This window comes from Aedes albopictus, chromosome 1, assembly GCF_035046485.1.
Source record: "Aedes albopictus strain Foshan chromosome 1, AalbF5, whole genome shotgun sequence".
In the NCBI taxonomy this organism is placed as follows: Eukaryota; Metazoa; Arthropoda; class Insecta; order Diptera; family Culicidae; genus Aedes; species Aedes albopictus.
The window spans coordinates 79,470,124-79,493,963 of NC_085136.1; the positions used below are offsets into that span (position 1 = coordinate 79,470,124).

A 23,840-nucleotide genomic window follows, 5' to 3' on the forward strand; every position below is an offset into this window, starting at 1 on the left:
GTCTTCAGCAAATTTATTGGTCTTCAAACAAGAAACATATTTGCCGAAGACTCCATAGTGATTTGACTTCAGCATTTTTGGCTACATATTTTTTGTCTTGGAGCATTTTTATTGTCAAAATTCAACCTATCTGTAACTTTTGTATCAATAGTTATCACTGAACTTTTTCAATAGTTTTTGAAAATTGAAATGTTTTGTAGTTCGTTACAGAAAAATGAAAACAATCGGTTGAGACATAACTGAGACATGGCAATCCAAAGTTGACTAGTTTGTATGGAAAAACATCTTTGGTGCATTTTTATTGTCCGATACTGTATATTTGAACTATTTTTTTTTTCTTGGCGTTCTGAGCATAGCATAGTGTACACTGGGCCCCAGGCGCAGGAAAAGCGTCGGATTTTCGGAATTTCGGGAAAAAGGCGGAGGGGCGCCTACCCAAGCAACCAAAAGTTCGGATTTCACTTGAAGAGCGGACTCAGAAGTTCAAATTTAGTTCAATTCTGGCTTCGTCGAACTTGATTCTCCAAAAAGTTTCACGTGTGTTGTTTATGAACTTGGAAGTACATGTACATGCTTTTGATTTCTTTTCAAAACGACATTAAAGTCGCAAAGAGGTTCAGAAAGAACTTACTTTGAACTTAACAGCAGAGTTCAATCAAATTTTAAGCGAACTCATGTTGGATTTTTGCGTGCCTCTAAAGTTCAAATTTGGTTCAATTAGACATGTAATACCAACTTGAAATGTTCCATTCCGAACTTGTTTTGAACTTACTACTTAAAGTTCGTATAAATATTAACCGTACCAAATGTGTACTTCACTTGAACTTCGGAAACAGCGGAGCTCGGGAGAAGTTCTCATTCAATTAAATCACTTGGAATCGAGCTCGTTGGCCACATCTTGCGTGAATTTCGCAAGTACACTTTGTTTCACTATTATATTTCATCAGTACCTACCTGCAATTAACGAAAGGAATCCGTAATATGCAGCTAAAAGACTGCTCCCGTTTCTCGACTCCCGTAGGAGACAACAATTCCGCAGGAGTTTATTTTCTCGGCTGCGAATGAACCCTTCCAGCTTTGCTTCTTAACGATCTCTTTCACTTCCAGTGTCCGCGCGAGGATAACCAACGCAATCACGGTCATTAAAAACTGATAAACTGGTGCCAACGACCGAACTTGGCACTAATTTATTGCTTTGCACTTTTACCAGTTGCCGACCAAAACAAACTGAAAATGTCAAACTATGCAAGTTCACAAGAAGTTCCACGTTAACCTCTTTTGAACTTCGTCGTTAATTCGGGGTTACGCAGACAACTTCAATTTCAGAAAAAGTTCACATGCGGTCCTGTTTGAGCTCTAATAAATGAAATCAGCACTTTGACTGAAATCCCTCAGTGCTCAACAACGCATACATGGAGCATTGGTAAGGTGCCGGCTTTCAACGAGGAAAATCCGAGTTCAAGTCTCATAGCAAGAAAAATACATAAAAATGTAACTCAAGAAATTGAGCAATTAGGATTCCACAGATACCAATATCTCTTTAATAATGAATCACTGTTGAGGGCAAATTTCATTTTTTTAAATATCATCGAAGCTTATTTTTGAGCTGAATAGCATTCCGTACAGCGGCACAAGTGTACTTTTTGTAAACTCAAATTCGGTTAATTACTTAAAAAGTGGGCTGTATAGAATGCTATTCGTATTTCTCCGAATAGCTTATTAAGCCCGAGCATGTCGTTTTATTCGAACTTTTGGTTGCTTGGGACGTGCTCGAGGCATAACACGAGATTTTTTTTCTTTTTTGCTGTAAATAGCATACACCGGATTCACAAGGTTTCCTAGATAGAAATCTCCCTTACGAAAGTAAGGTTCTTGGACTAAAGCCACTTGGGCTGTACCATTTTGCATAAGTCTGCAAAGATTAATCGTTGCTGTTCTTTTACGCCGAAGATTGATATGAGATATATTAACCGTAGGCAAGATTAAACACTTTACAATTACAGCACAACGAAGAACATCAGCCATAAAGCAACCAGATCGGAATCGTTTGGAAACGTCAAAGGCAAGGATACACAGAATACACTGTGTAAATTACATAATGTGACCCAGGTAACCAATAAGCATTTGAATAAGCTGTATTTCTGTTCCATATCTGCATTCGACCTGCCTTCTGCCGTATCATAGCAGTTCGACTGCTAAACTGCCCTACATTAACAATTTGAATGCTACTTAAATTCTGACAGCAATTGCGTAGCATTTCAAATGCACAGTAAGTTTTGGGCATCATAACTGCTACTGTATTGCCATAAAACTGCTAAGAGAGATGAGCGATTCTAAAACCTCAAAACATTTTTACTTCTAATTTACGTATCATGGCTGTAGAAGCCACTATCATTTGCATGTACTGCATTCATAGGTAACAACGAAGAAGATCAATGGGAAAATCATACCATGGCAAATACATTCCATTAGACGAACCAGCCAAGGGCTGAAAGTCTCTTAAACAAAGACAAATCAAAACATTCCATTGCTGGCTTCCTATGGTTGATTTCATTATCAACACCTCCCGAGCCCATAACATAACGAAGGAACTGCCGGTGTTAGCCTTAAAAAGATCAAAAACCCAATGCACATTATCTAATCATCTATAGCATACCCTGTAGCGCGGTTCAGCAGCATCGTCAACCCGAGGGTCGAGGAATCGAATCCCAATTTGGCCGAAATCAGCAAAAATCAACAACAACGGCGTTCCGACCATGCTCCGAGCCGCAAAAGTTTCACGGGAGAGTGAGAAAAAAATAGGAAAGCCGTAAAATGGGCAGGGGAAAATATTTGTTTTTATTTTTGACAATGTGGGGGATAGGAGGGATAAGCATTTAATCAGCCGTATATCGGGCCAAAACCTGCATTTAATTAGCACTTATGGCGCATATACGGCAGACTAGCATTTAATGACCTGCTGTAAAGGCGCATATAGTGCCGAATTAATGCCATTTTAACTGCTTATTGGTTACCGGGGAAACCATGTTAGTGAAAATTAAACTAATCAATGACATCTTCATAATCTCTTCTCTAGCATATTAGGGTAAAATTATGTGGAGAGTGCCCTGGTACTCCACAGGCTCCGTTTGCGATTAGGTTTTTATTAGACCCCCCACCCTCCGCACCATTCATTTCTAGGCACGGTAAGCATAAAGCCGTGTTGCACCATGAATTAGGGGTCACCTGAATAGTCAACTCTTACCACTGGAAGAGGCAGGCGGTCCGTAGTGCTATACTTAGCCAGTTGAGCTAACCGCTATCGACACTTTATAGCTATCTAGGCTGATCGGGAAACTAAAAATAATTGGTCTTTCAAAACTAAAAGTTGTAGAAATTCAAAAACAATGTACAAATGATTTCGACTCGATTAAGCGCAACTGTGTTGTTGTGTTTTCTATTTTTTACCTCTTCAACAACACTATTTCCCAAAGTTTTGCTCAACCATTAGTCAAGAAATCATATAACCCTCACTGTTTGCACCATTTCATTGCAAAAACGGAGAAAACGGAGACGCCATACAAAAACCCAGCTTATTACTATACATCTAGTATTTCACCGATCGTGTCCTATAGGAAATTAAAAAAGTCTATCAAGATAGAAACTTTTTATTTATCGCATCAATAATCCCAGGCTTACAGCACTGAAATTAAATTGTTTCCTTTTACCCAGCAAGATTGAGGCAACTGACGATCACCAATAGTCCTGTTACCCAAATTTGACCTCCTTTATTCAAACCAAATGATCCGGACGTTTTGGGTGGAGGTGGGCCCGTTGCAACTATCGGACCATACGGCCCAATAGTAGTGGAAGCCTCAACAGCTTCGGTAGGACTAGATCCCCCAGAACGAGAAGGATGATCGAAATCCCGATGACAAGGGCGGTTCCGCGCGGTGGTGCTCTTGTTTGGCTCCGCTGTGGTGATGGTGGTGATGTTGATCACCGGGCTGTCCGCCAGCTTGGTCAGCTTGATGCGGGTCTTGTCCTGATCGGGAGTTTCCTCATTCTTCATTTTAACCAAAAACGACTCGTTGGTGTCATTCTTCCGCGAGGCAATATCAATCGTGGTCGATGAATTAGCTGCCGCCCGTCCCGCTGTAGCCGGTTCTACGTCCGCTTCGGTCCGTTGGAAGTGGATCGTATCGACCACGTCAACCAACTTTCCATCTGATGTCTTTCGCACACGATGCACCAACGAGGTGCACTCGCTGGAGTTACTATCATCGGTACACAGGGAACACTGTTTGATGCTACCGGGAGGGCGTGCCGTACAGAACGTAGCGTCCCCGGTGCAACCTTGCCGATACCGAACCGTATTCGTCGCAGCATCTATCTCCTCCAGCTGGAAACATTGATGAACCTGGTCGGTTTCATTGGGGCTGATGATGGCACAGTCTTCCAGGAAAACGTTTGCCTGGCAGTCATCCCATCCGATGGTCGATTCGCAAGATTTACACTCCAACGAAAGAGCTGTTGTGGATGGACGGTAGTTTAGAGTTTAAGTTACTCAAATGAGAATTTTGATTTTCAACACACCTGACGGGTTCAGTCCCACAAGAAGCAGCAGAAACAGTAGAAAAGGCATCGTCAATATCGAAGGTGACAGTGTTCTCGAACAGGTAAAACTCGTATCTGAACCACGAACTAATTCTGGTGGCTGCATTTTCCCTTTCTATCTAATCAGCATGTCGAATCCATTCGGTTTGCAGTTAGCTGAAGTTTCCAGTCGGTTGAAACAGTTGGCAACGGTCTTGAGATTCAGGTTTAAGGTTATCATCGCATTTCCGTTGTACTGTTGTTGTAAATGAACGTTTGCACTTCGGTCATGGATTTGTTCCTCATAGTAAGATGGCATGGCTCTTTCCATAGGGGGATTGTTTCTGTGATTGTTGAGTTCAAGTTTAAAATCCGTGAAGATTACCGCTGCAGCTTCTGAATTACTACCATTTATAACCATTACTTGGAAACGCTACCGACGCTACTCTGATTAGCTGAGTTCCATATTGGATTATGCAGCGACATGTGCAAGACGTGTTCGCAAATTTGCCCTGTTCTGAATTTCTGATTTTTTCGAAAGGTGTTGATCTCAAACTCGTAGCAATGAATCTAATCCGCATTATGATATCCAATTGCATTAGATTTGGGTATCCCGTCTTACAATCTTTGTGCAAAGTTTGCTGATGACAGTTAAATTAAATTAAATTGACCGATCTAGAGTATTTTTTTAAATTACACTAAACCTGTTTTTATACATGTTATTTTTATGTACTTTTAATTTATGCACCTTTTTATGCCCTGCATAAAAATAGGGAAAGCTTCTCAGAACCAAAACCATGAGAAAATTTAATAATGACGGTAAGTATTGCAACGGCGGTCAGTGGGTGTTTATAGGGGAGAGCAAAGGAAGGCTGTAGGCAGTACAAAGGAGTTTAAGGGGGTTTCAGTGGGGTTCCAGGAGATCTCTGTGGGATTTTCGGAGGTCTGAAGTGGTTTTCGAAAGCATTGCAGAGAGTTTCAGAGGAGTTTCGACATTTTTGGAGGCGTTACAGATATGTTTTCGGAAGTTTCCGAGGGCCTCAGATGAGTTACATGGGGTACGAGGGGACTTCGGGGGAATTTTTGAGGCATTTCAGAAAGTTTCAGAGCATTTTCGTCGAAATTCAAAGGCGTTACGCAGGCGTTTTCGATAGTTTCGGAGGTCTCAGGTGCGTTACATGGGGCTCATGTAGATTTTAGAGGGATTTCGCAGGCATTTCAGATCCACATGATTTTCAGAGACCCCATCAAAAAATCTTTTGAAATTCCCCTGAAATGGGTGTTGAAACCCCCTGATACGGCCCTGATCTGAAATGCTTCGAAACGCCCATGAAACCTCCCTAATCCCATTGATTCGCCCTTGAAATAATCATAACCAATTTGAAATACGTCTGAAACCCTTTTGGACGCATTTAATAGGCTGAACCCCCCCCCCCCCCCCGAATCGTATCTGAAAGCCCCTTGAAACGCCCTTGAAGTGCTATCAAATGCCCCAAAAACCTCTAGGGACGTAATTGAAATGTTTCTGAAACCCTCTGAATCTGTTTGAAATGATTCAGAAATGCCTTGAAACGCCCCTCAAACCCCTTGTAACGCCCTCTAAAGGCTCCTGTGCTCCCCTGAATTGCCCATAGAAGCGAGGGCGTAGGTGCGGGAAGCTGCGCACGCAGCTCCAGCGTGGGAGCTCCGGTCCACTCCCCGGCAAGCCAGCCGGTGGAGATACTGGATGAAGCGTTGTTGTTGAGGTCCATCAATCAAAAAAGAGAAGAACTGCCCACAATCAAGTTGGCTGAGCAGCAGCTTGGCAAGATGGCAAGATCATCGACTTTGCATCTACGAAGTCCAACATTAGTAAGGACCTGAAAACGGCCCTGTTGCGACTTCATAAGTCGATGGAGGCTGCCAAACAGGAACACATGAGACTCATGAAGACTGTAGCAGCGGCTCTGTGAATGAGAAGGATACGAAGTCTACCCAGACGGAGGCCTTCGCTTTCGCAGATAGTCCAAAAGTTGTGATGGATGCGGCTGCTCGTGATAAGCAAGCACACGCTGTAACGGGCGAGGCAGCCATCAGGTGAGGAGCTGTCTGGCGGTGCCCGCAAGGCTAGGAAGATACTAACCCCGAAAGTCGGCAGTAATGCCGGCAAGTTGGACCCCAGCCAGGTGTCCCGGAAAGCTGGGAAGGGTGGGCCTGAAAAAGATGTTAGGCCCTCAGCAACCACAGAGTAGAGTGAACCAAGGGGAGGGCCCTTCTTGGACGAAAATAGAGTGGATGAGCAAGAAAAAAAAGCTGCAGATCGAGGAGAACAGAGATGCCAAACCAAAAAGGCGTAAAAGAGTAGGTGCCAAGCACGAGAAAGGCGCCGCGCTCGTCATCAAGACCGAACAGTCCAAGTACTCGGACGTCTTGAAGGCGATGCAAAGCGACTCAAAGCTCGTGAATCTGGGAGCCGACGTGCGCAGTATTAGATGTACTCGTAATTTACGAGTACATCTAATACTGCGCACGTCGGCTCCCAGATTCACGAGCTTTGAGCAGTGATGGAAAACAGTGAGGAATGCAGCTGAGTAGACACAAACGCAAAGCTATCCTACTCGTGAACAACAGAAGCCAGAATATATTCGAACTTCCTTCACTCGCGAGCTAACGAAGCTGGTCGCACTCGTGATTGATTCGCGAAGCATCTCTGAACATTTTTCAATTTCGTGAAAAAACGAATTTACACGGCCGACAGATTAACTTTTCAGGAACAATAAAGCACAAAACACTACTATCTGATGGTTAATTATTTGTTTTCTATTAAAATCGCACTAAAATGCTATTTCTGCATCTCCACTTGTTCTTCGCGAATAAAAATTCATGAGTGTTTTTGTTTTGCTTCATACTCGTGAAGCAAGCGGGTGCGAATAAACTCGGCACCGTGAGTAAACTGTTTGTTGCTTTTACACTCGCGAGTTGATTCACGATGAGAGTGTTTCCATCTCTGCTCGTAATTCGTATGGGTGAATTGATCTTCGAGCACATACGCGACAAGGAGGTGAGGGCTCTTTACGGCGGAGGCGACTCCGAAGAGCTCGTCACAGCACTGCGGCAACAGTGCGAGGTGCAGGTGGTCCCGTAGACATTCGGCTACAGAAGGGTCCGACACGGACACAGCTAGCCTTGGTAGGTATATCTACACTCAAAATAATACACACGTCAAGGCTACGTGGAAAATCACGTAGCGCTAAAAAAGCGTTCATTTTCTAGAAGTTACCTGCCAACGGTAATAGTCACCGGAACAAAGGTAAACATTAAATTAGGCTCCTGTTACACAGCGTAACAAAAATTAACTTTTGGTCTGTCTCAAGAGCAAACTTATGTGTCTCCGAAGGTTTTTGGGCCGCTGAATCCGAATCCGGGCTCAGATTTGCTCCAACACGTCACAATTTTGAGCTATACCTCAATTTATAGGGCAAAATATGCGATTTTGGGCTTTTTTGACTGCAAGCCATTTAGCATGGAAATATTTTTTTTAAGCAATCAAAAGGTTAATTGGTCAATTAACATCTAATTTAACGACTCATGCAAAATATTTCGTTTTACCAAATCGATTTTGATAGTTTTAAGCGATTTATGTTAGGTATGATATTTCCCATACAAGTCGCCCTCCAAAAGTTGCATGCAAGTTTTCATACTAACATAAAATGCTTAAATCTATCAAATTTGATTAAGTAAAACGAAATATTTTGCATGAGTCGTTAAATTAGATGTTAATTGACCATTTAAGCTTTTGATTGCTTAAAAAAAATATTTCCATGCTTAATGGCTTGCAGTCAAAAAAGCCCAAAATCGCATATTTTGCCCTATAAATTGAGGTATAGCTCAAAATTGTGACGTGTTAGAGCAAATCTGAGCCCGGATTCGGATTCAGTGGCCCAAAAACCTTCGGAGACACATAAGTTTGCTCTTGAGACAAAAAAATGTTGCGCTGTGTTATCTTCATCTAGTTACCCAGTTCTTGCTACGTGAAATTCAAGTAGCTGTTTACGTTCATTCTAACAGGTTCATTCTTTGTTTATTTGGTGGTGAACTTGCGTGTGGACAATCGCCAAGATGGCGTCAGTGAAAAACGAATTCTGTTTGTCGTTACAATAATTATTAAATTTAACATCAGTAAGTACCTTTTCGTCGATTGTGAGCATTTTTGCGCATATCTAAGGAAATTGTTTATGTTTCTATAGGAATAGTTTGCATTTCTGCTGAAGGCGTGAGTGTCGGCGGAATCATTCTTCATGCGTCAACAGGAGTTCCCGCATCCTTCAAAGAGCATGCTGCAGGAATCCTGTAGCGGCGTCGGCCAAAAAAATCTCAAAATTCCACCAACTACAGTTTTTCAAATAGTGCTTAAACATTTCGAATCAATTAAATAAGTCTTGAAGGATGCGAGAAAAAGTGTCTTTGTTTTTGTTTTTACCACATTTCACTCCAATACCTACATAATTTCCCAACTGTATGCAATTTAGATTATGTTTAAAATTCATCAGTCGGAAGATTATGTAGTTATACCGTGACATCACCTAATTTCAATCACTTTTTTTTAGGTTCCTAATTCCGTTCGCCCAATTTGTTGTGCACTGTGTGAACGGGATTAGGAACCGGAAAAAAGTGATTGGAATTAGGTGATGTTATGGTACTTAACCAAAAGCAAAAGCCCGAGCTCAACTTTATAAGTAGATACCTTAATTGTGATATAAAATCCAAATAAAATTTAATGGAGTGTCCAGTGTAAAATACGGGAACACTCTGTAAAGGATACGAAAAGGTCACGTAACTGCTACGTGGAATGCCGGTGGATAAATAGTTCATGAGTGGCTCTAGAGTTCATTCCTTGCTATCTATGTTCCACGTAAGTATTACGTGGAAAGTGCGATGGAAAAATACTACGTATGTTTCCACGTAGCTATGACGTTTGGATTTTTTGCAGTGTACCTGTACCGGACGCAAACAAGTCCGTTAAAATAGGGAAGCTCATGGTGGGCTCGTCAGTGTGCCAACTGACTTTACACGAGCCACCGGAGCCTTCAGGTGTCTGCAACCAAGGCACAAGTCATTTACAGAGGTTTTGAAGCGGCAGAGCCTGGTTCTATTGCCAAAGACGGGGAAACCATCCGGAGACCAGTCGGCATATAGACAAAAATGCTTGATCGACACGGCGGGGAAGGTGCTCGAACAAATCATCCTCAATAGAATGTTGAGGTACGCCGAGAGAGTAAATGGTCTCTCGAGCAACCAGTTTGGCTACCGGAAGGGGAGGTCGACCGTAGACGCCATCCTGTCGGTTACAAAGGCAGCCGGGATAGCGCTGTAGAAGCACAGCACGTGCAGTAGTGACTGTGCATGTAAGGAACGTATTCAATAGCGCTAGTTGGGCGACAATTGCCGAGGCGCTCGTCTGGGGATTCCCGCGTACCTGTACAAGACTCTAGTTAACGACAAAGAGGTGGGTCGGAAGTGCTTTTACATAACCTCAGGTGTCCCACTAGGTCCCATTCTGGATCCGGTATTATGGAATGTCATGTACGACTAAGTGTTGAGGTTTAAGTTCCCTGTGGGAGTGGCCATCGTCGGTTCGCTGACGACATTACACTGGAGGTCTACGGTGAGGAAGGAGTGGAACGAACCCTGCTCGCCTTCCCAGGACAAAGGGAGTGGTAAGGACCAACCGGGAAGCTGGCTACACGGAGAAACGAAAATACCCAAAAGTGAGTTAATTCCACCCAACTTAGAGGTTACGTGTGGGAAGCCAATTTTGAGTTGATGGAGTCGATGTTGAAGTAGGTAGTTTGCATTTAGGCGTATACGGCCAAAGTACCTAGAGTCGAAGTTCTTTTTACTCAACCGTCAGTCAAAAAAATACTTAACTTTCGATACTATGTCACTTACGCAATTTTGGCATCGAACTCTCAAAGTTAGGTTCCAACCGTAAAATGCAGCACTCTGTAGTGAAAGTAAAATTCAGAACTTTCCTCCCTACAATCATGTTAAAATATGTAAAACATGCCACAACGCAACGCGACTCAGCCATGGATGAGTTCCATAACTTTCAAATATTTATAGGTAGACAATTGCCACATGAAAACGATCACGATCGTGTCCATAAGGTACCGACAACCTAAATACCTACCTGGGACCACTTCGGGATCTTCCACCCGCATAATGTATGCTATGCTGTTGTACAGCGTATGCTAGACACGAGCGTGACGGCGTTCAAACGTCCCACAGTATGGAATTTTATTCAAATGTGCCGGCACGCGAAAGGCCCCGCAGAAAGGAGAGAAATTGGCGCGCTCGAGGCTAAACAATTCGAAAGGGAGTAGTGACGGACGCCCCGAGGAAATGGGATCACCTCAATTCATTACCAACAAACAACCGCACGCGATCGAGTGACGATTAGCAGCCACGGGTCTTCAATGAGGGCTTTCGCCGGTGCGGTCGGTGGTGCAGTATGTTTCAGGGCAGTGTGCTTTGTTCCATTTTTGTGCTGGGTTCAGTTCCTGATGGCGCTTGTTGTTCAATTGATGAGTAGTCACATTGGATTTGTTTGAGAAAATTGATCAATCTGGCTATTACCGGCCTTGGTGGTCTAGTAACTACCATTTCTGGCTCGTATATGCAGAAGATCACTCTCCTTAAAACTTTATTTGCGCGCCGGTCACTCAGCTGCGAGACAGCTCAACCAAGCAACTCGAAAGAGGCGGACGTGCTGCTCGTCTCACGAGCTAGCATTTCTTTGGAAATAGGGTAGGCAATTATATTTTGGGATTCTTACGGTATTTTCTTCAGGAATACATTTGAAAAAATTGTCAGCATTTTTTTTTTTTTTTGTTGGGAGTTGATTTCGTTGTTCCTGTGAAAAATCCTCGGAAATTGCTTTGTGAGTTTCTTAAGTAGTGCTTTTGAAAAGAGATCGCTAATCTCTTTGGGAAATTTTGCGAAAACATATTGGAAAATATTTCCGGAAATTCCTTTGAAACTCCTTTCGTCATTTTATTTGTAGGGATTTCTGCAGTAATTCCTTTTGATATTGTCTTTGCAATTTCTTTAAAGATTTCATTCGGTTTATTTTTTTTATGAATTTCTGCGGTAATTCCATTGGAATATTTAAGCAATTTCATTCAAAATATGTTTAGAAATTTCAACGATGACTATTCTGAATTTCCTTTGGCGTTAGCTTTTGAAAATTCCTTGCAAATTGCCTTGGCTTTTTTATTATGATTCCTTCTATAATTATTTATAAATTCTTTGTATTTATTCTTCCAAAAACTACACCCGTAATTTTTTTTTATAAATTTTGTCGGATTTTTTTTTTTATAAATTTTGATTGATTTGTCTTTATTAAAGAGACTTTCAGCCCTTGGCTTTTATAAATTTTGTCGTACCAAAAGAAAGGTAATTTATTCGAAAAAAATATTTGGCTATTTCATTGAGAATTTCTTCGGCGATCTCTTTGTGAATTGCATCAGAGTTCAGCACTTTCTTTGGCATTTCTTTGGAAAATCCTTCAATAATTTCTTTTGAATCGTTTTCGAACATTTCCTAAGAAGATTTTTCGCTTATTTTTCTCTGGAATTAATTTGGTGGCTCCTCAGAAAGTTACTTTAGGTATTTTTACCACTATACCTTGAGCATATGCTTTGGAAATTCTTCCGGCATTTTATGTGTGAACTTATTCGGGAATTCTTATAGAAATTTTTCGGACAATTGTGTGCCCAACCTTCATGGTAGGGTTTGGGTACTAGTAGTGGACCCCCTAAGCCATCGACATTTACTTCTGCGGGTTTTTAGCTATGTTACGTCAGTGGATTGTTCCAAAGTGGAATTTTATGACAAGTTTCATGTCCCTTCTTTATGTTAATATCGTCAAACATACAATAATAATAAATTATTCCAGTGAAATACGCATTTGAAAATATGCATCGATGTTGCCTATAATGGACCCAACGGGGTCCACTATAGGATTGTTTACACATATCTCGGCGCCTATAGTGGACCCCCCATTTGATTTCCATGTTATCTGTCACGCTGCCGATGGAGCCTATAGTGGACCCTCCTGAATGTGCCCTATAGTGGACCCTTTTGAGTGTTTACATTCATAAAATAGTTAAAATAATCGATTTTTGTGACCACTTGGCAATTTGTTTGTCAGGAACTGCTGTAGAACAATGTAATTGATGTTCCCCCTGTGGAAGTTGCCTGGATTAAGTTGATTTGGGCATTGATATTTGGGTTTTTCTGTAGGGGGTCCACTATAGGCGCAGGGTCCACTACTAGCACACAACCCCTATCTGCTAGAGAGGAAGTGTTAGACTTAACGCTTTGCTCTAGCGAGCTGATCAATTGGCGTGTGTCTGATGAAGAATCTTTATCTGACTATCGCTACACATGTTTTTAACACCTGAATGTTTCTTCGCAAATTCCGCGTTTCAGGAATCCCCGGTCAACCAAATGGGATCTCTTCACTGATTTGGTTGCGACCAACTTTCATGGATACTCACCATCCATTGACACTCCAAAGGATTTAGATGATGCCGTTGCTACTACAACGTCCTTCATCATGGAAGCTTTTGAAGAAGCTTGCCCTCTGCGGTCTGTGAAGACCACAAGGGGAACACCCTTGATGGAACTCTGATCTGGCGAAGCTCTGGCAATAATGTAGAAAGAGTTGGAACAGACGACGTTCGACTGGATCGAAGGCTTTCAGGTCGGCTCGCAAGGTCTACCAGAAAGCTGTTTCGGTCTGCTGAACGATTTGGCTGGAAAAACCTTTGTACAAATGCTTCCAGTTCGAGTGAAGTTAGTCGGTTGAACAAAATCCTTGCAAAATCAAGTGCCGCTTTTTTCATTCGGATCGGGCGCGTTGTCGTCGACAATTTGAATGTGCACATCGTCGTACCCGTGTGTTGTTGTAGCAGTTCAGTGTAATTTCGTGGCCAGTTAGTGGAAGATGCTGCAGCTCTGGTTTTTGTGTATTTATCTAACAAATATTGAAAAGTTCGTCACGTCATGTGTCGGCGCTAGTTCCAAATGCACATTTAGTTGATAATAAATAATTTCCTTTAATTTTTTGCATGAATACAAAAATTTGAATGGTTCGTCATCTTCGGTGTCGACATTTGTAATATTTTAGTCCAAATGAATAAATGTTTTGACTCAAATAAAGGTTGCATGAATTTCTGGAAAAAGAGAGGATCGGTAAAAGATTGACGGCGAACCATGCGGTAAGATCTTTCTGATTTATTTATCACGTGTTATTTGGTTAATACTTGTGAATTGATCGCGTTCAGCATTGTCTCGCGCGGAAACGCAAACTACAGATGCGTCGGTGTTTAGCATTGTGTTCTCCTTAGTTGCGAATGAATAACTTATGTAGGGTGAGTTTTGAGGCACAAAAGATCGCGTTCGTCGTCCAAGGTTTAGAAGGGTATTTCTTCGCGAGCGCATTATTAATCGCGATTCAAAACATTACACTCGTTTACCACGACAAAATCCTCAACACATCTCCATTTCCCCTGTCCAAACTCCTAGTGATTTCTCGTAGTAACGCAGAGAATTCCTCGGTTATTGGTCTAAGCGAGAATCACGTCATCACTTCCTTCCCTATCCTCAATTGACCTGCATTCGGACGCGGCCGGCGCTGGTATTGCTTATTGAAAAGTATTGGGATTCCAGCATTTACACAATGAAGAGAAAGCTAATCCCAAGCATCATCAGTTGGTTCTTTGTGTAAATGCAGTTGTCCTTGCAATAACAGAGGAGCAACCGCGGGCGGTCAATCATGCTCATGCTCATGCTCATGAACAAAATCCTTGCAAAATCTAAGGATTTTCAAGTGAACGAACTTCTTTTTACTTACAGGTATTCCACTAAAACGCCCAGGTGCATCATCATCATCATCATCATCAAAACTTCGTTTGCCAAATGGCGATTTCACTTCCTCTGATGAGGATGTTTTGGAATGCTTATTCAGTACAGACTTCCCCGCATATGTGGATATTGCTATTGCATCTTCGGATGAACCTTTTCTTGTAGTTATGATTCCCTGGCTTCGGTTCGGAGTACTGTAACTATAGAATCGATTGAATGGGCTCTAAATAGCTTTGCTCCTTTCAAATCTACTGCAGCATATGGGGTATCAGGTATCAGTAGGTCGGCTCTAGAGGCACGGGGCATATGGGGTATATTCTATTTTGCTTCAGAAGAGGTTTGATTATTTCAAACATGTTTTGAACAAACTACTCTATTTGCAGTTTTTCTGCAGAGTATATTCCCAAATCTTGGCGGGATATTACTGCAAAGTTTATTCCGAAAGTGGGTCGTGCGTCGTATGAAGAAACAAAGAGGCCTGAATCAGTTTGACCTCTTTTCTTCCGAAATGCTTAGAACGCACTATCGAACACCACATCCGTGATGTTCACCTGGCCAATGTGCCTTTTCATGTGAACCAACATGCCTACCAATCTGGAAAGTCCACTGTGACTCTTTTACACAAAGTTGTTTACGATATCGAGAAAGCATTCACTCAAAAGCAATCTTGTTTGGGTGTTTTCTTAGATAACGTGGGTGCCTTCGACAACGTATCTTTCCAGGACATATTGGATCTGGCCAGCGCTGCCCATATTCGCATAGTCGATGTAACCACCAACGTCTGCTCTGATGGGAAAACACGATTTTATAGATTTTTTCGGGATTTACATATGCACCGACTATTTGAATGAAATAATCTGTCAGTTTCGTGGATTACAGCTACAAAAAGTGAGCCGCAATGATTTTAAGATGTTTCATGTAATTTTTCCATATTTAAAACGTGTACGTCAGTTTATGCGATCATTCAGTAGTTTTGATGAATGATTACACGGATAAGTTGACGTAACAACCAGATTGCTATGACCGTTATGTTACTGCGGTACCCGTTTTCTGAACACGTGTTAGATTTTTTTCCGGAATGTCCGTCTTCTTCTTCTTCTTCTTCTTCTTCTTCTATATGGCTCTACGTCCCCACTGAGACTTGGCCTGCCTCGCTTCAACTTAATGTTCTTTGAGCACTTCCACAGTTATTAATTGAAGGGCTTCCTTTGCCTGCCATTGCATGCATTTGTATTTTGTGAGGCAAGTGCAATGGTACACCATGCCCAGGGAGTCGAAAAAAATTTCCCAACGGGAACGGGAATCGAACTCGGGTCTCCGGCTGAATGTCCGTATTCGTGCGTTAAATACATTCTTTGTTGATAAGAGCAACATTAACGGCGGCTACTATTCGAGCAACCCGCGCAGCGCTACCATTTTGACTTAACCACCCTTTTCTGCACCGGTAGCAATCAAATTAGTCACCCTGATTCGTATCGGGAGGGCTGTCATATTCCCATAGAATTTTTAGCAGCCTAACTGTCCCGCTACTATATTTGGTCACCCACCCATAGCGCTACTATTTTGCGAGCGCATCCAGCAGCGACCGGTAAAGTTTGCTGCAATGATGGAGGGCTGCCAAACGGGGTATAGAAGCGCACCGTTAAAGGTGCTCTAAGCAGCAGTCCCGACTCGAAAGAAGATGTACTAACCGTGGTTTCAGAAAAAAAAGCTAACACGTCACATTCTGAAAATGTGAACTAACTGATAGTGCGGTCGAGCGTACCATAAAGCGTGGGCATCGTAGTAAGATTCAGTTGGTCGGCTTTAAATCAGACCGGACCAACTGTTTATAGTTTAGTGATTCATTGGCTTATCTTTACCTGTCCAAAAAAAACGCCTAGTCCAATTTGACTTCACGCCGACCAGTTTTCTTATTTCATTTAATGTATGCAAAATACCGGAATTAACATTAATCCCCAGGCTCTGCGATGGATCCTAACGGCACCTAACGGCACTAATGGTTCCAATGCACCATGCAATTAAGGCAGTCTGTGTTGAAAAGGCTATTTTATGCCTTTTCCAAAATATGGTGTTGTGCGTAACTATTTATTAAGAAATACCTTAGTAATATTTACAATTTTTTGAGATTTACTTGATAAACTGAAACATTAAGTGTCACCCGCGGGCCTCATTTATTTTTTCTCATATTCGACAAATTACAAAAGGTTACGAAACTAATTACATTTTAATAACGAAACTTATTTCATTTTAATAACCTTCTACACTATGTTTTTACAATTAAATTAGTAAACATCAAAAGCTCATACACCCAACGCCTAATCAGATAGATATGGATTTAATTTATCTAAGTTTTGGAGGATGTTTACGACTGGGAAAAATGTTGAACTGTTGTGGCTTTCTCAGTCTAACAGGATTAAAACGGCTATGCCAAACTCCTGACCGTTTCACTTTTGTTAGATTGAAAAGCCACAACAGTTTAGTAGTATTGTTTCAATGATGGTTTTGAAACAAAACGTAAAACTTATAATAGTTTTGCTGTGGAATGATTTTACTCGTGGCTAACCATGAGTTTACTATTTCATTAATCAATCAGGTGCCACAAAAACTCACGTTTCGGGTTTCAATGAGTTTGCTTCAAGCACTTAGTAAGTAGCTGAAAGGGGGTTTGAGGGGGTCGTAATTCAGAGGAAGCGATAGATATCTACCACAACCATCCATACAAAAAAATTAACTGTTACATGAGGTGTTTGGATTCTATACTTAGGAGATTTGACAAACACCCATTTTAGAGTAATTTAAAGTAAGCACGTTAACTGCGAACAACACTCGCCGCTAATCAGGATCACGGCATATGGCGGCGTTGCATGAACTACGAATTGTACCAAGTATGTAAATAAATCGATACAGTATGAACCCAATTTTGTCAGCCCCACAAAATTTTTGCTCTCATTAACTTACGGTCAAACTTTAACTAATTCAATCATGTTCATCACTAAACTACTGCTTGAAAATCTATTTAGATATTTAAGGAGAACAAAAAATGTGTCCCCAAAACAGGCTGACAAAATCGGTTAACTGATGTATAATGAAGCGGATAAAACACGGCAGGCTGCGGTGGGCTGGGTACGTAGCTCGTATGCCAGAGAAATGACAAACTTATACCATATTAGCAGAGAACCAGGATGGAGCCGTTGGCTTTGTGGTAGGGCGCGCACGTGGGCCTTTTAGGTCTTCCTCAACTGCATTTTGCGGCCCTAAGGGGTTCCAAAATCTCAGGGCGACTGGAAGCGATTGATCACATTGATTGATTAAACACATTTTTTTAATAATTGGAGCATATGCTATACATGGTGTAGGATATGTTAAGCTAAAAAAGTGGATTTTGACCTATGTGGCGTTTACGTCACCTATGCGAATATGGGCAGAGCGTGCCTCTTCATGTGAACCAACATGCCCACCAATCTGGTAAGTCCACTGTGACTCTTTTACACAAAGCTGTTTAGGATATCGAGAAAGCATTCACTCAAAAGCAATCTTGTTTGTGTGTTTTCTTAGATATCGAGGGTGCCATTGACAACGTGTCTTTCGAGGCCATATTGGAAGTCGCACGGGGTCATGGTATATCTCCAATGATTTGCAATTGGATTTACCAAATGCTCAAAAACCGATATTTCTTCTCGACTTTGTGTCAAGCGGCGATTCGGAAATTGAGTGTTTGTTGATGCCCTCAAGAGGGAGTATTGTCACCACTTTTGTGGAATCTCGTAGCAAATATGTATTGAGGCAGCTCTGCCGTTCTTCTGCAAAGTGACGTAAACTGCATTAATTCCATTTTATTCCATAGATGCTAGATTACCACTAGCATTTCCTACTTATTGTTTTGTCAACGACTACCTAACATTGTTAATCGGTATGAGCATCAGCACCCTTTTCGACCTGATGCAAAGCGCTCTTTAGGTAGTTGAGGGCTGGTGACGCCAAAACAATAATGTTCTGAGGCGTCTGGCACTATACACACAGACAAACAGACATACTACTCAAATCGAATTCTTCGCACGATTTAACGGTCATTTTGAAAATAAAGTGTGGTTCGGACTGTGCTCGCATGTGTCATGGTGGCGCTGCTGTGCCTACATCACCTCTCAGTTTTGAAGAGAAATGAACGCGACGCCGATCAATGTTTACATAAAATGACTCAGTCATGAACCTTCATTCATGTTTTTTGAATGGATGACGCCACGGGGGAGTCGTCACCTGCAAAATTGTTACATCGAGCCGAGGGAAACAACACCTGCAAATTAATGCTTCGGACTGAGCATTATAGAGGGTGCTAGTGAGATGCAAAACGATGTATTTGAAGCAATTTTCTTCAAAGTAATATGTCTGTTTGTCTGTGCTATACATATGTGGCAATAGTCTAATTTACGAAACGACAACAGTGTTGATATTGATATTAACACTCACGGGCTTGGGCGCAACGTCCTGTCAAATTTTCATTCATGAAATGAGCGATCAGCTGATCCGAAACGTTTCGTAAAATGGCTCATGTATCCCAAATTCCAAGTAGGGTATCGCGCCACTTGGGCGGTGGCTTCTATATTCGTCTGTTTTCCACTATAACTCAGTCAATTTTGAACCAATGGACTTGAAATGTTGTACACGGGTAGATACTATACCTATCTCACCGCATTCCAAAAATTGTGTCAATTGGTTCAAATTTGACTGAGTTATAGTGGAAAACAGACGAATATAGAAGCCACCGCCCAAGTGGCGCGATTCCCTACCTACTCGTCAATGTAAAACTGATCTTCACATTGGCCTCCAAAATGGCCTCACACTGTGCCTATGAGCACCACTCGAATGATCGACAATCGATTTTGCTCATCCAATCGCGTGGGAGATGCCTAATTACCCTCATAAACCAACATGTGTTGAAGCATTGTTCTACCAGCCACCGATTTCGCAACTCATAATGCACTGTCCCGCAGCAGTCATTATCGCATTATTCGTTCATCAGTGCGCGCGGGGCGCTGTTCAGTTGTGAACAAGAATGCTTTTCCACCCCGCAAGCCCCTCTCGAGACCAATCAAATTCCAACGCGCCGCACAGTGATGCGGCTCCATACAAAAGGTGACGAAAAGTCTTAACATGAATTATATACCTTCACAATTAATCAAACTTTGTTATTTATTAGAATTAGTTACCAAGAAGACATTTTGACATCCCATGAGTCACATTGGCCACTTTCAGGACCGTTTCGTAATCCTGGTTGCCTTGGGGAAGAGGACAATATTTTGATGTATTTATAACACATCTTGCGACACACCAATTTTCATGATTTTGCAAACACGTTCCATTAGAAGTCATTTCCGGAATTTTGGGTTAGATTGGCCACTTTCAAGACCATTCCGGAATCCTGGTTCCCTCGGATATTTTTGAAACCCATCTTGCGACACATTATTTTCATGATTTTGAAAAGTAGGTCCAGTAGAAGTCATTTCCGGACTTTTGGGCCAGATTGGCCACAATCAGGACCATTGCGGAACCCTGGTTCCCTCGGGGAAGAGGACATTTTTTGGATGTTTTCAAACCCCATCTTGCGACACACCATTCTTCATGAATTTTAAAAATATGTAGTCATTTCAGCACCTTTTCTAGATGGCCATCTAGAAAACAAGACTCTACTCAAAAGTCAAACGAATGAACATGTGCAAGTATACGGAACCGTCTAAGATTATTTTAAATCGCGGCTTTATAAAACAATTGTTAATATTTGTGTTATATTGAGCAAAAACTAAGCTTGATTATTAAAAATTATTGAAATAATAAGTTGATGTGCTATAAATTAGTTCCTCAAATTGCTCAATATGTCATTATAACAATAACATTTAGATTAGTTATACATTTCATTTGATCAGTAATTATTTTCAAACTTTTAATTATTCTTTTTGACTTATCCTGATAAAAAAACCAGAAAAAAATAAGAATAACATTCATTTGATATTCATGGGTGAACTGATTGGTAACGACGATGATAATTATGAAGAAGCTTGTTGAATATCTGACAAAAATTTTGATGACAAAAGGTTGAAGGACAAAAGGTCGAATGGATAAAAGGTTAAATGGACAAAGGGTAGAAAAGGCTAAAGGTACTACATTGCAATTCGAAACAGCAACCATATTACTTGAAAGATCTATGGATTGAAGAAAGAAGATTTGATTGAAATATTGCCATTTTAAATTGCAACCATTACTATGACAAAGAATGTCGTAGAACAGGCTATGAATTAAAGAAGGATATATCTCTGGCTGATATAACAATAAACAAAACGAAATCAGATAAAGTAATAAAGTATAATGTGAAGGAACTGCTCATCTATCCAACCCTTGAGGACAGCACTACCGAAAAACCCCGCCCATCGTATATAGCGTGAGCGCGGTGCAGTTTAAGAAACACACATGAGCGCGTTTTGAAGGGTTAAGAAGATCTTTCAAAGAGATTTCTTTGGAAATAATGACAGACCAATTAAAATAATCTCTGGGACAATATAGATTGACAGAATGACGAATTTTTCAACATTAATAATATAAGAAACAAATTTATTATTCGTAAGTACGCTAATTATTTTCTAGCATTACAAGAAAGAATATTATTCAAAAGAATATACAATACTATTTTAAGTAGTTTTAAGTATTAGTAATCACGCCAATAACTGTAAAACAAGTTACTCGAGAGAATAGCCATCGTTCAAAAGATGTATAAGTTCTTCAAAACACTTGTACCAGGTAAACACCAACTATCATAATAAGCCCAGATTAGAGGTTCGATTCCGATCAGAAAAAAATGTTGACTTCCTGGATGTAGTGTGGTATTATGCTTATTATGCAATATATAGCGCATTTAGTTCACCACTGGACTATCGCACTAGTTTTCACGAGTGCGAAAACGCTAATAAAAGTGCGCGATTGCATCAAATCAACTCGGTGTCTTCAGAGCACTTGTTCACCATAGATTGAAGAATTAGTGCGCCGAAGACATCAACCTGATTTGATGCAATCGCGCACTTTTATTTACGTTTTCGCACTATAGAAGTCGCAGTTCGCAGTCCAGTGGTGAACTAAATGCGGTATACAAATACAATACAATGGAAAGCAAAAGAAACCCTGCTTTTAATAATTGTGGAAGTGCTAAGAAAACTCTAAGTTGAAGAGATGCAGGTCAAGTTGCAGTGAGAACATAAAGTAGGAAAAAAGATGGTTGCATCGGCATTATTTCTCTTCTTTATGTTGTCAATTCAACATTCGTCTTTCTGTCCTTTCAACCTTTTGTACTATTTATTTTGTTTCGACCTTTTGTCCATTCGACCTTTTATCCATTCGACCTTTTGTCCTAATTATTCCATTTATTTTGACCTTTCGACCTTTTGACCTTTGACATTTTGATCTTTGACCTTTTGTCATACAACCCCCTGAGAGCATATTTTACTATTTTTTTATTCATTCGACCTTTTGCCCATTTGTCAATTTGTCCATTCGACCTTTTGTTCATTCGACCTTCTGTCCATTCGACCTTTTGTCCATAGACCTTCGACCTTTTCTCTTTAGACGTTCTGTACTTCGACCTTTCCTCCCAAAGCCCATCCGTTCAGGCACAACCCGAAGAACATTCATAAAACATCACACGAAAGAGCTGTTACACGCCAAGTTTTGATGTTACTACATACATGTCTCTTGCTACAAGTTTCCCGGGGCATCACGAAACGTTCGAAAAATTTCTAGCTTAGCTTCCGCTATCGATAATCTGTCCAAGTTTCAGCCAGCAGAATACACTATGGGATCAAAACATATTTTTAACTTAACTTAAACCAGGTTTCCTATAGAACCTAAATGGTTGAAGATGCGGAAAGTGTTATGGTCAACATGATATGCTTTGTAGTCGATTCTCGGTGATCATTGTACCACAAATAAATTTTTCACTTCAACATCGAGTTCTTAACAAAATTTTCAATCGAATGATATATGAAATGGTGTTGTTTGGTTAAAATGTCACTGGGTTGTAAGGGTTTGATTTTCCGCGTTTATGTATGACCCTAGTGTATTATTTTTTGTTTGTTTTTTGTTCAGCTCGTACGGTTTATACTTTATCGAAAATGTTGATTCCCCAGAATAATAAGTCACCGTGCATAAACAATTAAGATTTGCCAGTTTTATATTCGAATTTGGGTCATATTGACCCTAGTATACTAATCTAGTTAATAACTGCACGCTGCCTATATTCGAATTGCATGTACGGCTCTGTTAAACTCTAGGACGTGTGAGCTTGGACAGCTCAAGTGAATAACACAAAAATGCAATGAAATCGTTTTAGCATCGCCAATCTCAGCCACAAATGAAAAAAAGAACACATTTTAAAAGATGCCTTTACCCTGACTACAATGATATGCATACCTAGTCCAGGCACGGACGGTATATTTTGCACTAAATATTGTATCATTATCTGTGTTCAAGAGACTTAAAACATATGTTGCGCAAGTTTGCGCAAGATGACCCATTGATTTTCTGAAAGACGACATGACAATCTTCAAAATAAGCATTGTTGGCAACGCACGCCAACACCAACACTTTCACCAAACACAGGAACAACCGGAGCAGCCAGCCACCGATCGGTCTCGAGCGCCACAGTGCCGAACCGCTCAAAAACCTTCTGCAGAGATTTGGCCAAGCACTACACTATCTTTGCCCTTCGATCGTCTACCTTCCAATTGCGTGTCCTGAAAAGGACTCTGAATAACTCTGCTAACTCTTGTGATAATGGAAGGTAGCGAGAAATGTTGGCATCTGATAGCAGCAGCAGCAGCCGAACGATGAAACCACGCAGAAGCAGAATGGTTATGAGCGGCGGCGAAATCCAGTGGAGACGATCGGTAGCTGCATCCAAACTGAAACGGGGAAGCAGCGGAATTCAAACTGCGGCGGAATCCAAGCAGCGACTAGACCAGCAACTGTGTGCTTCCATCCGCAGGGCTCAGCTTTCTTGGAGTGATAACACCACAACTTGATTTTTCACGTTTTATTGTGCACTGTGTAAATTACAAAATACGAATGAACGATTTTCGGAGCTACATGCTCTTTTATAGTTGTCGTCGGTGAGAAAAAAAAAAAAACAAAAAAAGCTTATTCAAATTCATTTCTGATTGGTCCACCAATCAGAGACCTTGTTTGTTCGGGTTGTACATTATTGAGGAATAGCGTCGTTTACGCGAGCAATGTGTTAGTGGGAATGGGTGACCGTACGCCCGCGGCCGGCTCGGGGTTAGTGTATGTAATTTTTATATGGATAGGAATGGGAAAAG

General features: G+C 41.2%; 2 protein-coding genes across 2 annotated transcripts in view; both read right to left on the reverse strand.

Annotated features, from left to right (window-relative positions):
* The window catches only part of LOC109424095 (carboxypeptidase D), a 119,241-nt gene that overhangs the window by 76,161 nt on the left and 19,240 nt on the right, over positions 1–23,840 (reverse strand). The gene's annotated exons all lie outside the window — the stretch shown is intronic.
* On the reverse strand, positions 3,632–5,233 carry LOC115256385 (uncharacterized). Its single transcript, XM_029854794.2, has 2 exons — positions 4,576–5,233; positions 3,632–4,509 (listed from the first exon to the last, which is right to left on the reverse strand). Exons 1-2 carry the CDS (start codon positions 4,700–4,702, stop codon positions 3,704–3,706), a joined length of 933 nt encoding a protein of 310 aa, XP_029710654.1. The 5' UTR covers positions 4,703–5,233; the 3' UTR covers positions 3,632–3,703.

Bases quoted from the DNA above. Each gene is read 5' to 3' on its own strand.
- LOC115256385 (XM_029854794.2), bottom strand. From the start codon at position 4,702: ATGCAGCCACCAGAATTAGTTCGTGGTTCAGATACGAGTTTTACCTGT. The intron at 4,510-4,575 runs GTGTGTTGAAAA...CATCCACAACAG, and splicing joins TGTGGGACTGAACCCGTCAG to CTCTTTCGTTGGAGTGTAAA.